The sequence below is a fragment of the Ictalurus furcatus genome, chromosome 13, assembly GCF_023375685.1.
Source record: "Ictalurus furcatus strain D&B chromosome 13, Billie_1.0, whole genome shotgun sequence".
Classification (NCBI taxonomy): Eukaryota; Metazoa; Chordata; class Actinopteri; order Siluriformes; family Ictaluridae; genus Ictalurus; species Ictalurus furcatus.
The window spans coordinates 20,338,728-20,358,286 of NC_071267.1; the positions used below are offsets into that span (position 1 = coordinate 20,338,728).

Sequence of the window (19,559 nt, forward strand, 5' to 3'; positions counted from 1 at the left end):
TTGCTCAGTCAACTCCGCTGGCTCGCTACCACTTCACGTACATTCACACGTTCACGCAGGTGACTAAGGGGTTCGATCTGTTCCCACGGGCGAAACTCGATTCTCGTGGGGTGTCTGAAAAATGCATGACCAACGGCACCAGTAAAAACTTTCTGACTGTCACATTAATTGCTATGCGTAAAAGTGGATCATTTGCTCCAACGGATAATTACAGGATCTAGGCTAATAAAGAGTGTAGGTGATCTTATTCCTGCTGTGCGTCTTCACGTTGTGCGCAGTAGACTACATTATTTCCTCGATGGTGTTGAACTGTTATCCCGCCCTCCGGTAACCGAATCTCCTTTTAGGAGCGCGTCCTCAAGTTTGTGGAGCAGTTGTGTATATCGTCACGATATGGACAAAATACTGTATGTGTTCTATATAGCTACTCATTCCAGTGTATTGAAACATTGATTAACCAATAAAAAATTATATGGCATGGTTGCTCAATTACTTTAATTATTTTGGGCACCCGTGACTGACTTTGCTGGGTCATGTGAACGTCTCTATCCATTTGTTTGAGGCTACATACGCATCCTTCTGTAATTCCAGTATAAAGGCCTTTATCTTGATAATGATCAACAAAGTTTAGCATATTGTGCTAACTATATTGTACATATTGGCCCTATAACCCAGGCCAGCACATGCTTTAAAAGCAAAAAAATAGACACGAAAAATTGGCACATACAAACCTCTAATATAGTTGCAAACCACCAACAATAACATGAAACTGACTGGAAACAAATGCAAAAAGCCTAAAGTAATCATATTCAGTTCAGATGGTCTCATTTGATATACTGTTACATATAAATTCAACAGCCAATGAATCCTTCCTGAAAATATCAAGAGTACTGAAAATATCAGAATGATCTTGATTTAAAAATCAATCTGCCTGCTTTTACTAATCAGTATATTTTGTTATGATTAGGTCAGTGGTGTGAAGTTAGATTATTAAAAAAGAAACAGAATGCTGTCATAAGTGCCATTGGGTTGGCCACTCCGAACAAGTCGGCCACCAGAAGTGTGATAGATGTGACGAGAAGTCACCGGTATCATGTATCTGTTGAGTTATTTTGGAATGTAACATTAGGCCTGCTTACTTTTTCATATGGACACTGAAGCATTTGCTTCCAAGGGTACAGTGAGATGTTTACTAATTTAGCTTTATTGATTTTTATGCCTTATATATTACTCAATCATTACAAAAATATTAATTTAATTTCATACATTATATATATATATATATATATATATATATATATATATATATGAAATAAACCTTCTCTAAAATCTGAAAATCTGAATAAAGAATATATATATATAAGTGAATTATGAAATGTTTATTATTGAATGTTTAACAAATTGAGACATTTTAGACATTTAAATTTTATTGGAACAATAGATAGAATCTAATTGGAAATGCCAACATCTTTATCACTGTAATTAGACACATGCGGTACCACATATTTATGTTTCACAGTTAATATTAACACTGTCTATGAGTCTTTTATCTATAGGCTTAACAGATTTACATGCCAAGTGTGCCTCCCCATAAAGCACTCATTTCGAGTCTCATTCGGATCTCAGAGGTACCAATTAATAAATATACAGATGACAGAGAATGGCTTTTGGACCTGACGCTGATAACAGCTTGGATGGTCCTTTTCCTCTTTGGCCCGTAGAACACGACGGCTGTTTTGTCCAAAAAAAAATATTCATAATGTTGAATCGTCGGACCACAAAACACGATTTCACTGTGCTACTCTCCATCTCAGATGAGACCGAGCCCAGAGAAGTTGGCAGCGCTTCTGGACAGTGTTGATGTATGTCTTCTGCTTTGCATGGTAAAGCATTAACTTGCATCTGTGGATGCAGCGGCGAATGGTGTCGACTGAAAAAGGTTTACCAAAGTACTCCAGAGCCCATGTCAGGATATCCATTACAGACTCATAATGGTTTTTAAGACAGTGACGTCTGAGGGATCAGAGATCACGTGCATTCAGTAATGGTTTTCGGCCTTGCCCTTTACGCGCCGAGATTTGACCGGATTCCTTGAATCTTATAATTATATTGTGCACTGTAGAAGGTGAAATGCCCCAAATCCTACTGATTTGTCTTTGGGGAATGTTGTTCTCAAAGTGTTGGATTATTCGTTGACACATCTGTTGGCAGATTGGCGAGTCTCGACCCATCCTCGCTCCTGAAGGACTAGGCCTTTTTTGGAGGCTCCTTATATACTATGATTAGACGATTGCCTCACCTGTTTCACATCACCTTCTTATGTCAACTCGTCACATCGCTATTAGTCCTAAATTGCCCCTGTCCCAACTGTTTTGGAATGTGTTGCATGCATCAATTTCAGAATAAACGTTTACTTTAAAACTATGCCGTTGATTACATAAAACACCAAATATCTTTTCTTGATATGTTTTTTTGTTTAAATACATGTCAAGGTACTTTTACAAATCACACTTATTTGTTTTTATTAGCATTTTCCATACTTTTCCAACTTTTTCGGAATTGGGGTTGTAGTTCAAAACATTTGACTGCAGTGTATGCATACTGGTATAGATTGAGATCTGGTTATTGTGAAGACTATAGCATATTAGCAATATAATGTTCATCTTCATCAAACCATACACTGAGCCTTTGTGCCTTGTGGATAGGGGTGGAATCATCCTGGAAGAGACCACTACCAACAGGATAGAAATGATTCATCATAGGATAAAGTTGATCTCAGAAAATTCAGTCTTAAAGAGAGAAAGCTTTATTATTTATTCTAAATAATGGATCATATTAAGTGATAGCTTTTTTGTTCATTCATTTATCTTCAGTAAGATGAGTAAAAGCTGCTTTATCCCAGTCAGGGTCATGGTGGATGTAGAGCCTATCCCAGAACACTGAGCATAAGGTGGGAATGAGACAGTATAAGCATACCGCTTATCCTACACATGCTCTGGGGGAGTGTGGAGCCAACTCATCGCAGGGCACAATCACACACACGTTTACACAACGGACAATTTGTAAATGGCATTCAGCTTACAATGCATGTCTTTGGACGGGGGGGAGGGAACCGGAGTACACAGAGGAACACCTGAAGCACGGGGAGAACATGGGGCATGATACGGGATGCAAACCTGTTTCAAACATGCTAACCACTAAGCCACCATGCCCCCTTAATAGATCATGTTTCTGATTTTTAACCAAATATAAAAACAAAATCATCAAGGCTGTCTTGAATTATATTGGCAGAGACAGATAAAGTGTAGCAAGTGATCCAAGAATCCTGGAACAACCTACCAGCTGATTTCCTTAGAAAACTACACCACAGTGTACATAAAGGCAAATCATTATTTGATTTTAAAAAAAATATTATTGGTTGTTTTATTGTTTATTGCTGAATAATGTTAATTTCATTATTTCTGAATGTATCTTCACTAAATTTATACACATTCAATAATCTTTCTATAATGTAGTACATTAATGACTGACTGAATGAATGCTTTTATCTAATTAATTATTCATTCATTCATTTTGATCATCGAACCTAAATTCTAAGTTATGTTTGAATGCCAAAAAATTACACGCACATCAACTCACTATCCAACACGGGCCTGAATTTGCAGAGTTTGCAGTAAATGGAGGTGATTGATTATACATGGTCAGTATCAGTTTTCCCGACGTATGGAGAGTATTGGGGTAGGGGGGCATGCATGAGCAGCCGATGGCTTTAGCAGAAGTGCTGATGCTGGTTTAGAGAATGTGTAAGAGTGAGTTGGTCTATTCTAAACACTGTTGTTTATTATTCAGAGGCCTGATCTGGCTCTAAGCATGCTGTGTCATTCTAAACCCAGTGGCAGACTATAAACCAGATCTGACTGCTGTAACTAAGCTTGCTAATGAAGTCAAGAAGACTAAGAAATACTGAAACAAAACCTTCCTGATTATAGTAGGTGAACGTATTTGCATATAACAGATGTTTTGCATCTTTCAGCAGATTTCCATGATTGTAAGGTTACCTGGTCTAACAGTTTATAGTATACAGATGAGTGTGAAAATTTGCTTTCCCAATGGTTTCTAGGGTGAAAAATAAAAATATATGTATTTTACTATTTAACTCCAAATAAAGACTTGCAGCATTCCAAATGAATGAAGCTGAAGCTAAATCTAAAAAATATCAAAACAAAAACTGCTATGGCAAAGGCACTTATAATACTTCTCTTTGCCCTCTCTATTCTCTATTACTTATAATACTTCTCTTTGCCCTCTTCTTTGTGTCTTAAGGATAAGCATCAACTGTATTTATACTTCAGACTTTAACTAGTATCCAATTATGTCCAAGTTAAGAGTCAGCCAACTAGAGGAAGCTGTAGCACTGTAGCATTTGGCACAACGGTGTTGGACTTCCTGAAAGAGCTACATCACTACCTGGGCCAGAGGTAAGAATGGGTAGGTCAGCGTGTGCTCTGCTTCCATCTGCACCTGTCTCCTGTTTCAGTGGGCTGTGAGCAAGGAGGAACTTTCTTAATCCAGACAGCTCTGCTGTGCTCTGTTTCAGTAGAGGCCTGTTGCTGACTGGGCCGTGGTCTAAGCCTTTTTTCTATTCAAATCAAGGCAGTTGTGTGGGGGCCATGGGCAGAGACACCCTACACTCAGCAATCACACTGACCTCCACTCACAGCGCACACTCTAAATGATTCATGAAGCTGGCTCACCTTCCCTCTCGGGAGGGACGCGATACCTGATAGCACCGGGAGAGGCTGCCGCTAAGCTCTGTGTGTGTGTGTGTGTGTGTGCGTGTGCGTGTGTGTGTGTGTGTGTGTGTGTGTGTGTGTGTGTGTGTGTGTGTGTGAAAATTGTGGGGGATGATGATGGCCCCTAAGTTCATAAGTTTACTTCTAGCTAATCTAATACAAGTTGGATTCACTTTGGTTTTAGTTGAGTTTTTTTTTTTTTTAACAATTATTTGCTTATTTTAAAACAAGAACTTTCTCTTAGCAATCCCACCACAGTTGCTCAGGTATACCATACAAGCATTCAGTTTGCCCAACTACTTTTCATATTTCTTTTGGTTAATGCATAGGTGATGATACCAATGATACCACTGCACTATTAGCTAACTCATAAATCTTGTCAGTGCTTGTTCTCTCTCTCTCTCTCTCTCTCTCTCTCTCTTTTTCTCTCTCTCTCTCTCTCTCTCTCTCTCTCTTTCTGACTGTGTCTCATTCTCCTTCTCTTGTCCTCCTGTCTGTTGGCCCCATGGGAGATCAGGTTTCTCCTCTCCATCCTCCTGGCAGGCAGAGGGATTAAATGTGCATGCATAGGGAAGTGACACCGCCAGTGTCTGGGCAGGAACATGCTTCTCAGACTGTAATCAAAGCAGTATCTTTCATTCTCTTGCTCTTTCTTTCTCACTCTTTAGCTTTCTTGTATATACTGACTCACTCTTTGAAAGTCCCTCGCTCCATCTCTTAATCACTTAAACATTCAAACATACTTTCATATAACGGAATAATATCTATTTCTGTGTGAAACAGATTGCGTTCTGTAAATATAGGAAGATTATTATTCACTTTCTCAGTACAAACAAATTTTAGCTTATGGTAATAAACAAGGTCCCTATTTAACACTTTAGTCACTACGTATGTTGTGATGAGTGGCACCTGTTGTATATAAATCAGATATTTCCACAGCTCTTAAGAGTAGCTGATCTTTTACATTCCTATGGGTTTTTATTGAGAAGGCAAAGCTGCTTCTCAGCAGATGGACACTCTGGTCAAGTCACTCTTGTCTGTTATGTATGTAAAAAAAATATATATCCATATGCTCACAGCTTGCACATCGCTGCTGCTATGAATCTTACATGAATCTTACATTCTCTCATTCATCATAGAGTCCATATAAACCTTTAAGTTGAATGACTTGCTGACACACATCCATTCATTTACTGCAGTGTCCAGTTGACTCACTTAAAGCCATGGTCATAGCCCAGGTCAGCTGTGCCTCTAGCACCCCTCCTTCTGTCCATATGCCTAATGTGGGTCAACATGTTTAACCCTAAAGTGCGGGAGCAATTTGAGAAATAAGCAGAGCAAGGTTTTCGGGGCACTTGGGGGATGCAGCATATGATACACTACATGCCTTCTGACCTTTCCACTGTGTCACTTTCACTGCTAATTCAAACGAACGCTTACATCAACCCATTTGCCAACTCTATCAAGCTTCATCACATGAGGCTGAAAATTTATAGCAGGGAGTCACTCAGCCTCATACATTTAAAGCAGTTTGGATGGCCCTCTCTTGTGTGAATGTACGTTATTTATGTTGAAGAGGAGTGTTGTGTATATGGAAATGTCCATGTTTAAAGGAGTTTGTCACACCCATGTTGATATGTCTAAAAGTATGTCAATGAGAAGGTGTTAATGGAGGCTTTGGTTTCCTGTATCACTCAGGTAATGTGTTATAAACATTAGAACAGGAGAAGGATTTGAGGGTCCTAATTTGACAAATCATGATGAGCATATTATATGTACAGTTAAAATGTTGTTACTCCAGAGAAATGCTTGAACTTGAAGCAAATGTTTTTAAGGAAGTTATTTAACTGTAAAATTCTGAAGGGTTTTTTCAGTGGAAAAACTGGTGGTGTCACCTGTGAAATCTGACCTACAGGAATCTGGTTAAAAAAGTAATTAAACAGTGAGGAGGGTGTAATATAGCTTTAAATGAACTGACCGGGCTGCATTTTTATTGTTGTTATTGTGACTTTAAAGTGAAATGTAACTATAGCTGGACAGAGTGTCAGAAATGTAGGGAAGTAAAGACTACAACATTTCAAGTAAGTAATGATAAAATATATTCAGTTATTTGTGTTAAAGTTCACCAACTAATATGAATGATTATGATTATGATTATTATTATTAAATAGGAATGTACTTCTAGTCCCATGGACCAATCCTGGGACTTAAAGAGTTACACGATTGTTAAAGAACAGTTAATTGAATGTTAATTGAGCGTGAACTCGAACATCAATACATAATAACATGTGAGGTGACTAGTCACTTTTGGACAATGGCATAAGTTTATCAAAAACTCTTGTTTGCTGTCTGCATATAAACTGTGGACTGTTGAAATGAGTTTTTCTCTGGTCTGTGACACATGCTAGCCTGTTTTGGTTGCCCCTCCTCCACCCGTCCTGAAACTCAATGCCCCGGACCCAGACAAGCTCTGTGGGGGCTGAGAATTAATCATAAAGAACAACACATGCTATATTTTCCCGCAATCACATACACATTTATACAATACCTATTACAGACAGTACCAATACAGATTACCAATAAACAGCACTAATTAATTACAGAGTACAGATTCTGGAGTTTAGACTAAATGCATTTACAAAAACAGATAGATATATACAGCTGTTTTGGCTTCATGTTGTTCTCTCCCATGCTTATCAGTATTCATATTAATACACCCACACTCTTAGGGCTTTTTAAGTCCAGCCAGTTGGCCTGAAATCAGCCTGCTATGATTTATTCTTTGGGAGAATTTGGGGTGTATATGTTTACAGTTTAGGCCGCAGGCACATCCTCTCACTAATGTTACAATGCAATGCTATACCTCCATTGTTCACATCTAGAAAATGACACTTCCCCTAAGGACACGCACATCAACTTACATCCCAACCGCTCCCTCTATGATCAACTTAGACCTAGTTGAAAAACAAGAAATATTATTAATGCTTTACTCCTTGACCAACTTAGAACACATTGAAAACCATAATCTAAAATCCAACCTAGACCTAGACTCTGAAATGGTTATAACATGTTGCTTGTTCAATTACGAACCTGATCTCATGAGAACTTTATCCAAACTTAAACGAGCCAGGGAGCTGCAGTTGGAAAAATGTATGAATGCTATCCCTGTTCCTAACCTTAACCTTAATCTTCATAACATTTCATTCTAATTATTTTATGGCACTACAGAAAATAATTGTCTCATTACCACTTCATCATTATGCTTAATTCTATCATTTTCTGTTATTGAAGACTCCAAAATGCTCGGCCATTTGTTATGTTTCTCCTTTTCAAGCACCTTTTTTTTCTGTGGGCCAATAGTATGAAATTATGACAGTGTGTCATATTTGCCTTCTCCATCTGGAGATTAAACATTCATCATGTTCGATCAAGTATTTAATTACTCATAATCTTAGCTAAATCATCTATCCCAGTCATCAGCCATCAATGCCTCACTTATGTGTTTGTATATAAATACTCACTGACTGCCACAGACTTTAAACCCTTAATATCCATCTCATCTCTCTCCAATCACAACAACAATGGAATTCCTGCCTTATCACAAATGTTCTGTTTCTGTCCACTTTTAGGAAATTGCATAGACATCAGCCAGTAACTTTGGTGGTCAGAGGGCATGCCGGCTCACCTGGGAAAGGTCACGGAGTGTGACATGCCCTGTTGATAAACAAGACCACACATTTTGGGCAGCTGGACCTTAGGGCTAGTCTTATTCTCTCTGTCACTGGTGTCCACTTGTGGAGATCAAGTCAATAAACCTTTGTGCTTCTCAAGCAGAGAGGAACTAATGCGAGCCATGGCTGAAAACTCAGATTTCATTTAAATCCATCACAGCAGACTCTATAAGTTTTTAATTAAATACTTGATTTTTGATGAGAAATTATAATAAAAACGTACATAATTTAACTGTTGATAAATGCTCCAGTATAACTAGTATGTCTTTTGTGTTAATAACTATTTAAGTTAGTTTCTTCTGGAGGAAGTGGTTGGCTGAAAACCAAATACAGTTGACTAAAAGTGTTAATGCACTCAGAGCTCAATGCAAAATAAATATTGGCTTCATGTTTAGCCAGTTGCAGCATAGTGTATATAAGTGGCTCAATGGAAACCCATTTATGGAAAAAAAGAGCACGACAGCTGTACAGGCCGAACACCATCTTTGTGGTGAACATGTTTATGATTGTGATGGAAGTATAATTAGTGAAATCATGTTCCTCTCCATCATTGTCCTCTGGAGCGCTTGGTTTTCAGGACAGCATTTCTCCAGCTGCAGAATGATTCTCTCATGTCTCAGTCAAGAAAGTAGAAGCATATTAGTATATTTAGATGAGCTTAGATCAGGGGTGGGACTGGCCTGATAAAGGTTTAAAATCTGGCCCACCAAATTAATTTAGAATCTATGTTCTAAATTAAAATTGTTTTGTGGACCATAATTGAAAGATCTGAGAAAAAAAAGAGCTAGACTCTGTTCCACTATGGGGCAAAATAGAGCAATAATCTCAGTGCCATAAACAACTGACAAAATGTACTAATGATTCGAAATTCTTCCGTAAAAGGTGAAACATTTGATATGTACCGTAATCCCAGGTTCAGTCCATTTCATAAATAATCTCAGTTAAATCCATTTTAGTTCCAGTTTGTAATACTACCAAATGTGGTTGGTGTTTATATAGTTTACAATTTTCCCTCACAATAAATTTTAAAATAGACTAAATGGAACAAGCATTACATGTATTTTGCAAGTTAAAGACAAAAGCAAGAGGTTGATCTGATGATGATGAGCTCACATCATCAAACCACACAGAGAAGAGTAGATCACTTTCAGAGCAGTTCTGTGGAGAGAGTATCAGTCTGTCTGAACATGCATGCTTTGCTGTATGGTTAGGATTGATTTCACCACCGTAAAACTAAACATGTACACACACACACACACACACACACACACACACACACACACACACACTGTTTGCCCTTTAAAGGCCAAATAAACAGTAAACTCTGTGTCCTACTTACTGTGTATACTGACTCTAGTTCCCTTCCACACTCCTTTGCATTTTTCGGTACTCATCACTCCTGATGCTTCTGATTTGTAGCATCCAAACCCTAGCGGACACTTCCCCCTTCAGGACAAGTGTAAAAGTGTGTAGAAGTCAATTCTTTCTCACATTTTAATGTCACCATTGCCAAGGATGATGACTGTCAGATCACCCCACTGTATATGGGCCTGTTATTAATGCAGTGTTAATGGTAAGAAAAGTAGTCACATTTACATTGCCACATCCAAGCTCAGACAGCTTTGTTTCACGCTCTCATCCACCTGGACTCTGGTATTTCACTGTGCCACTTTAAAAGTTGCCCATTGGGATAACACAACCAGTGCACTTGTGTTTGTATCAATTTAGTCTAATGTAATGTTTTTAGGTGTGTTGTAAATAACAAAAAATAAAACATTTCTTCTTACTCGTACAGGCTTTTTCTCAAACCATTTCATACCATGGGCGCACAGTGGCTTGGTGGTTAGCATGTTCACCTCACACCTCCAGGTTTGGTGAAGCAATTCCCGCTGCTGAGTTTGCATGTTCTCCCCGTGCTGTAGGGGTTCCTTCCCCAGTACAAAGACATGCATGGTAGGCTGATTGGCATGTTCAAAGTGTCTGGGTGAATGGGTATGTGATTGTGCCCTGCGAGGGACTGGCACCCCGTCAAGGGTGTACCTGGGTGTACCCTGCCTTGTGCCCGATGCTCCGTGGGATAGGCTCCAGGTTCTCCCTGAACCTGTAGGAAAAGCGATATAGAAAATGGATGGATGGGTGGATGGATGGATTTTACACCACAGAACCATTTGCTGCCACTATACTGTTTTTAATAAGACTGTCACACACTTTTCAACCACTAGAGGTCAGTAAAGTACCAAAGATGTACACAGGCTTTCCGGAGATTAGAGGATAGGTCGGACTCTGCATCAAATAACGTGTACATGTGACCCTTTGAAATCCATGTGTTCTGATACACACATGCCCACCAAACCCTTAAGTGTATACCCCAGGTATTTTATTTTTGCAGACATTCAATAATAGTGTCATTGAACTAATATTTTTGTAGTACTTACATTTTTAAGAGGGATCTACTGTTTTGCTGGCATCTAGAACTATGGTTTATTTATTTATTTATTTATTTATTTTCTATCAACCACCCCTAAAATGTTATTCACTATTGCACAGCATTGTGAATTCTATAGCTTTGCCAATCCCATTGTATAAAGAGATAATTTACCACAAAATACACTGTAATGAAACCATGCACAGAGGCTCCAATATGCATTGTATCAGAGAATCTCCTATAGGGTCCCTTTAGCCCACATGGCTCCTCGCGGAGGCCCTTGGTGTCGTTCTTTCTTAGGGTCTAATTGTGCACTATGGTTACTCAGAGTCCTTGGCATCATTCCCACCTTCTCCATTTATTGCACCCTGCTCTAAGAAATGAAATCAAACGAATCCAATATATATATCGCGTATTCGGTTCACTTGAACGAATTTGCGCTAAAAGAATCGACACAGTAACGTGAGTCCTAATGCACGTAATTATTTCCGGCAGGGAGAGCGACAAAATGTAGGCAACAGTGTGTCTGACTCCAGCAGCAGGACTGGGAAACACAGATGTGAGGTGCTCTTCGCTTGTATACATACACACACTCCCCCTCATCCGGCGCGACTCGATCAACCGACGCGTTTTGCGCACTTCCTGCTCCGGCCGTCAGGCGCACGGGAGGGAGTGGGAAAGAGAGAGAGAGTGAGAGAGAGGGAGAGAGGGAGAGAGAAAGAGAGAGGGGAAAGGGGAGGAATGCTGCAGGAAAAATCAGCACAGATCTGTTGTATCCACTGAGCGCACAGGCGGAGGATTCCTCACGCCCATAAAACGCGACCGAGACAATCAGACGGCGAGCCCCAGCTGCTCGGGAAGAAAGAAGATCCATGAATGGCCAGTTTGGTTTAATCTTATTTTCTCTCTCTTGATGGAAGAGGACTAGCTGGAATGCACCGCTGCTGCTGCTGCTGAAGACCTTCACGTTTCATTCGGGGCCGTTTCCTCTGAGCTCAAGAGCTCCGCCAATTTTTGTTGACATATGTTACGTTTGCCTGCTTTAAGCATCGCCCTGATTCCAGCTTCTTATCGCTTGTAGAATAAAACTCCACCGAGATTCTGGTCAGACACAGAAGAAACGCACAGAGGAGAGGGGAATCGCTTGTTTACGCGCATTCACGATCGTAAACAAAAGCAGGAGAATCAAAGTCCTTGCTTTTCCTGCTTGTTCCTTTTGCGCTCGTTTGCGCTGCATTCATTTCCAGAGAGTCTGGGTCACTGGATTGTAGATATATATATATATATTTTTTTTTTTTAAAAAATCAAAGCAGCATCCATTGAAACTGATCCTTACTAATGACGTGATGGTAACTACATGCGAAACATTTCCGCAGGATTAAAGTTTGACACCGTGAAGGTAAGCAGTTGCCTGTTCTTGCATCATCATGGTTGTTTTCAACGGCTTGCTGAAGATAAAAGTCTGCAAAGCTCTGGACCTGAAGCCCACACCATGGTCATTGCGGCACGCCGTTGGCCCCAAGACCCAGACCTTCTTGTTGGACACATACATTGCCCTCAATGTTGATGATTCCCGTGTGGGCCAGACCTCCACCAGGCAGAAGACCAACAGCCCAGCATGGAATGATGAGTTTGTCACAGAGGTATATGATGGAAAGAAGATCGAGCTCTCGGTTTTCCATGACTCCCCGATCGGTTATGATGACTTCGTGGCCAACTGCACCATCCAGTTTGAAGATTTGCTGCAGAATGGCAGTAGACACTTCGAAGACTGGGTATGTTTCTGAGCCAGGCCTGAACAACTTTGCTCCTAAAGGAATGGAGTCAGGTTTGGTTATTTTCTTGCTTTAACTGGTCTGATTCAGCTCCTTGATAAACTTAGCCAGATTTAAGAGATGTGTAAGAGGAGGCAACTCACCAAATTAGACTTTGACCCTGCAGGTCAGCACTTGGTTACTATCTGAGTTTTAAATCCTACATTGAGTGTCATTGTACTCACATTTAATAGACAGAGCTGTCTTTAAAGCCTATATTTTCCACAGGCTCTTCTGGGCGGCTTTCCGACTTATCACCAAACAGATTACGTTCATTGGATCAGAGAGCGACATTCACAGTTTCCATCACATGAAAATATTTTGCAAACTCAAATCACAAGACGTGGCCTGTCAGTGCGAATGTATAAAATTACAGGATTAGGTTTTGATTTGCAGAATTTCTGCCATTAACTTTCTTAATCATAAAGTAGTCAGACGCATACAGTAGAGTAGGTGTGACTGAAGAGGTTGGGGAAGATGCACTCACTTGGCGTTAAAAAAAATCTGAACTCTATTTACTTAGTGCGCATCTCTCCAATGTTACATAAAAATATGAATGAAATATGAACCTATACATTTCTGGACTCTTGTTCAGGCTTGTGATTCACACAACATCAGGCTTTCAGCTAGAGACATGTTGTAGAATAATCAGCAAGTGGTTGTTTTTTAGAAGAAGGTGTTGACAGTTTGGGGAATAAATAGCTCACATCTACTTTTGTTCCTTGTTACACCATATCTAATCTTAGACTGACTACTGTGCACTGTAAATTGTGAGCTATTATTCACTCACATACAGATGGTTGACAAATGAAAGGGTGAAAAATGGTGACTTATGCTGTGTGCAGCATTTTACTGGTATGGTTTGAGTCCTGTTAGAGGGAAGGGTAGGTGCAAATTAATAATAAATAAATAAATAAATTCTGACAGACCACCTTTATCCTATGATGAAATGTTTCTATCCTGATAGTGGGTTCTTTCACGAGGACCTGCCCTCGTCCACAGTGCATAAGGTCAAACAGAATGATTTGATGAAGATGAAAATGTATGAAGAGTAACTGATATGCTGTGGCTTCAGTCACAGTCACCAGATCTCAGCCCAGTAGAACACCTATGGGAGATTTTTGAGTTATGTGCTAGAGCACCATCATCAATACACCAACTGAGTGAATATCTTTGGGAAGACTTATGTTCATGCCTGCAGTATAGTTCCAGAGATGTGCAGAATCTATACCAAAGGCACACTGAATCTTTTCTAGTGGCTCATGAGGGTATTCCCTTTAATTTATCAGCCATCTGTAGATAGCTAGTTTCAGTGTGAGTGATAAAGTGGTTTACGTTATTATCTGTTTGTAGACAATATAAAATATAGCGTTATATTTGCATTATATTCATGCCTGGAACAATGGGCTGCCATCGTGTTTTATAATCTCAGTCCAGCGAAAGGATCGTAGTCGTGTTAGGGACACAGGGAAAGGTCAGTGTGAATTGTGAATTGATCACGTTCCTGTACCAGTACGTCTTCCCATATCCATCTTGCCGGCTCACTCAGCAAATGTGTCAAGTGACAGTGTGATAGGAGGAAATCAATTTAATCTCTGCTCTCCACTATTATTTATGTCCACAGACACATCGGTCTTTAGTGCTGCTGGCACGATATGTCTCTTGCTGCCTGATGTAGACCTCCTACATGTGTTTTTGTATGACTGAAAATGTATCAGCAGACGTCTATTTCTGAATCACATGAGCTTGGGTACACCATTAGAGGTTAGAGTCTCATTTCTCAGGGCTGTATAACTGATATAACCTTGACTGAACCTAAACCAACGTTTGAGCTAAAGAATTCATGTTTGATGAGAGAGCAAAGCATTGTACTGTATGTTGAGTTGAGAGCTAGGCTCAGTTCTGTATAGGAGGGTTTGCTATACAGAATGCTGGTCTTGTATGTATATACGTTTGGTCAATGTGGCTCGATGTCTCCAGTCAAAACCCAGCTCCTAAGAGACAGCATACATCAACACTCCCACTCACGGATGCACAGGTAGATCTTTATTTTTTTCAGACTACAGAGTTTGAGAGTGTTTATTTAGAAACCTGTTTTATGTGCAGGAGAATAATAAATAATAAATTTGCATTTTGTAGTGAGAATTCAAAGGGGCTTTTCTTAAAGAAAAAGAAGTTGTTGGTGTTGTGTCATTTTCGTTACATAACTACTACTTTTTGGTTTTCTGTCACAAACTACACTGAAAACCACTTCGTACGATGGCAAATGCTGTAATGCTAAACCAGTGATTTCAACATACTGTAAACTAATGTGCGTGTGACAACTTGTATGTCTCACTGGATGCATGTGAGAGTATAATACTTTGACTCACTCAGGGTCAGTGGTGCACTGCTTACAGTGCTGTCTACAAATATTGGCACCCTTGGTAAATATGAGCAAAGAAGGCTGTGAAAAATTGTCTTTGTTGTTTAACCGTTTGATCTCTTGTTAAAAAAATTCACAAAAATACTCTGCTCTCATGGATATCAAACAATTGCGAACAAAACACAGGTTTTAGACGCTTGAGTTTGTTTTTAGATGAGAGTAGAGGATTTTTTTCTTGAAACCATTCCAAACAACTTGTGGTGATGTAGGTGACTTCAGATTGTAGTTTTGGAGACTTTCTGACCCCAAGACGCAACTAACTTCTGTAATTCTCCAGCTGTGATCTTTGGAGATTTTTTGGCCACTCGAATCATCCTCTTCACAGTGTGCTAAGACAATATAGACACACGTCCAATTCCAGGTTAATTCATAACATTTCCAGTTTACTGGAACTTCTTAATTATTGCCCTGATGGTGGAAATGGATATTTTCAATGCTTGTGCTATTTTCTTATAGCCACTTCCCATTTTGTGAAGCTCAACAACATTTTGCTGCACATCACAGCTATATTCCTTGGTCTTACCCATTGTTATGAATAACTAAGGGAATTTGGCCTATTTGTTACCTCATATTTATACCCCTGTGAAACAGGAAGTCATGGTTGAACAATTTCCTGTTCCTAGTCACCCAGGTGTACTAAAAAAATTCAAATATCAATGGGGATATACTTCAAAAATATTTTTTTTCATATGTATTCATAGGGATGCCAATAATTGTTGCACACCTATATTTATAACAAAGCATTTTTTTTGATAAACCTGTAGTGTTTGCAATTGTTTGATATCCATAAGAGCAGAGTATTTTTGTGAAATTTTTTAAACAAAAGGTTAATCAATAAAGACAATTTTCATAGCCTTCTTTGCTCATATTTACCAAGGGTGCCAATATTAGTGGAGGGCACTGAATAAATGGCTTTTTAATGTGTTGTTTTAATGTGTGGTTTTGTCTGCAGAATCCATCCAGGGGCGTAACTAGAGTCGAGGGCCATGTGTTTGTGGATGTGTTTCAGACAGCAGCGAGACCTGCCCTCCTGTGTTTGTCGTGTGAGGCAGGAGGGACTTAATAATTCACAGGCCTAATTCAGTCAGGCTCTTTGTGTAGCACTCATCCCTTTAGTCTACAACCATGGTTACAGGTGTTTAGGTTTAATACAATCCCATGCTGTTGTCTTTATTTTATCTTATTTTAAGATGCACTTGTCTGTAAGTGTCTTATCTTACTCACTTTGCAATGGATTAGGATGCTATTTCAGATATCACCTGTTTGCTAAACTTAGAGTAGGGTGTTAATGATGCTTTGGTTTGTTTAGAATTAGGTCTGATTTGTTGGTACACTGCACAAATTTAAGCAGGCAAGTAAGACTAAAATGTTGGCTAAGGGGAGTGTGTAAACGAGCACTGCTGGATACATACTTGCAATGTCTTTTATTTGTAGTTATCAAAGTTATCGCACGAGCAAGAGTGCTGTTGTACTGAATATCAGTATGGCTGTATTATATCAGTATAATAATATCAGTATTATTCAGCTGTATAGGCTTGAGGCCACAAGTAATCACCACCGTGCTGATATTCAGTGCAACAGCATGATTAACAAGACTTAACAAAATTCTTGCATGTTGCCATGCAACGCACGAACTGATTGACAGCCCATTGTTAGTGTAGTAATGGTTTTAATGTAATGAACTATTGCTGGAATTGGAATTTTATGTAGCAAACAGTGAAATGTACCAATGTTATAACCATGTTATACTAAATATCAGCACTCTTGGAGCACTGCTTCTAAAGTGAAGTTAATGGAAACTATATAATTTCACAAGTGTGTATAGAAATCATAGCAATCAACCAAGCAAAGTAAACAGATAACTAAAAAATAATATAAGAAATGATGGCGCATGGTATCTTCGTGGTTAGCACATTTGCCTCGCACCTCCAGGGTTGGGGTTCAAATCCCAGTTTGCATGTTCTCTGGGGATTTCCTCTAGGTACTCCGATTTCCTCCCCCCAGTCCAAAGACTCGCACTGTAGGCATTTCAAATTGTCCGTAGTATGTGAGTGTGTGTCTGAGATTGTGCCCTGTTATGGATTGGCACCCTGTCCAGGGTTTCCCCTTCCCTGAGTCCTCTGGGATAGGCTCCAGGCTCCCTGCGACCCTGTGTAGGATCAATGGTACAGAAAATGGATGGATAATAAATGCTTGTGTTTGTCAGCACATTCCAAAATCTTGCAATCAGCATCCAGTTTAGCAGTTTGCATATCAGAAAATGCTACAACCCGTAATACTTTTCATGTCTGGGTTACTTCATGGTAATCAGGCTTGAATAGTGCTCTCAGTGCAATCAAACCACAATCAAATAGGGTTCATTTAGACTCACACTGAGGGGTTCAACACACCAGTTTGCAATTTAAACAGCCGAAATATGCTTAGTAGTGGTACAATTTTAAGAAGAAACAGGGTGTGTTTATGGAGGTTGAGAGGGTGATGCTCCTGCTGGCAAAAGGCTCAAGCTAGAAGGGGTTCACCCATCTTTCAGGACTACCACCCACTTACTTCATTTCTTTGTTTAGTTCATTTGGGCTCCTTCCTTGTATTGTCTTCCATTTTCTGTCCTTTTACCTCTCTCACCCCTCACTCCTGAGCTTCCTTCCTGTATTTCCAATTTTTTTTTAAAATAACTGCTACCTTATTGAAATTTTCATTTTTGAAATCTCACTAGCTCTTATAACGTCTCTATTCAGATACCTTCTGAGAATTTCACACTGAATGCTGTGTGTATCTAATGGCATTAGAAAGGAAGACCTGCTATTCGTCTGATGCTTTTCTGTTTCAAAGTGTGGCCTGCATTATAATGATCAATGGCACTTGGTGCGTTAGTGTGTTTTCTGCTGAGCAGCCTCCAGGTTTCTTCAGCTTAAATATGGCAGGCTGAGTGAGTTGGAGACGCCATCCTCTCTCTTCCTCTTTGGCACATGGTTGCCATGACAACTCATGGCACTCCCTTGCCAAGGCAGAGCTGTTAACAAGAGTCCTCACCTGCCAGTGAAGGGATGAGCATCTGCTGTGTTCACACATCCTTCTCCCTTGACCTTAGCTTTTAAACTGTATGAATATATTAAAAATGCATTCTATTTAGAATGAAACATAGAAATGGATCACTCTAGACTGAAAGGTTGGGACTGTAGCCTTCTTGTTCTCTGAATACAGACTCTATGGAGAGTGCAGTCAGCCATGGCAGGCTCTTTCTCTGGTGGATAAGGAAGATAGAGTGGGCCAGAAATTAGTGATAAGAAGTGACATGCTGGGGAACTGTTATCTCTTCATTTCAATTGTATTATTATCTTTCAACCTGATCTTACCATTGGGATGTTGAGTTGCATTTAGAGCACTACTGCTTCTCAGTCCTTTGAATGAGTGACTTGCAGTTTGAGTTCTATGAAACTTGAGATATTGCGATAACTAGCAAACCTCAGTTTGTCAGCATGGACCAATTCCTTCTGTTGCCGAACTTCTGCATTCACCTTTCATCCACAGTCTTCATTAGTGATGTAAAGTATAATGATTTACATGTTAAAGAATATTTTTATAGGTTGTATCACAGCTGATCAGACTTTGTAGTGTATCATACCAGACCCTGTTGAATTCTCATTTCAGATTGGTCAGAAGGTCTGGATAAATGTACTATAACAGCAGCTCTTACCTTACTGCTCATGGTAATTCAAATCCTGTGTATATTAATGATAATTAATAAATAATTAAGTATATTATGGATAAATAAACAGATTTTTATCAGTTAAAATATTATTAAACAAGGACTTATAATCATTGATACGATGCTTTCTGTAACGAGACATTTATTTAACGTTTGTGAAAAGGCTCGTTCGTGGCTTAGGTGTCAATATTTTAACGCTTGGTAAGTTTTCTCCCATGGGAAGGTCATCAGGACAGAGGACTTTGTGCTTTCTGGTTTCTCTGTAACACAAAAAGTTGCATTTTTTTTTGTCTTATTAACTTCCAGAGAGTTTAAAAAAAAAAAAAAAAACTCTTATCCTGGTGAAGGATTTTGCTGAGTTTTTTGTGATTGTTGCGGCCAAAAATACCTGACTTTGCTGAGGCTTTTTTTTTTCACAATATGTGATGCATTTTGTGGAGTTTTTGGTCCTTTTTGCAGAAAACTACTTGAATTGGCGATACTGCAATTGTACAAAATTGTTTTCCATGTTTTTCTGCAGTGATGTTTGTTGGTAATGAGACCTTTTAAATGGTGTGCTTATATAGCACTTTTATCCAAAGTGCTTTACACTGGTTCTCATTCACCCATTCACACACCAATGGTAGCAGAGCTGCCATGCAAGGCGCTAACTTGCCATCGGGAGC

The 19,559-nt window shown here is 39.4% G+C and overlaps 1 protein-coding gene across 1 annotated transcript in view; it reads left to right on the top strand.

Annotated features, from left to right (window-relative positions):
• The first annotated feature begins 11,469 nt into the window (after positions 1-11,469).
• Positions 11,470-19,559, top strand: part of prkcea (protein kinase C, epsilon a) — a 68,106-nt gene continuing 60,016 nt past the window's right edge. Inside the window, exon 1 of the mRNA XM_053639105.1 lies at positions 11,470-12,724. Coding sequence (XP_053495080.1) covers positions 12,377-12,724 — 348 coding nt within the window. The 5' untranslated portion in view covers positions 11,470-12,376. The remainder of the gene's footprint in view (positions 12,725-19,559) is intronic.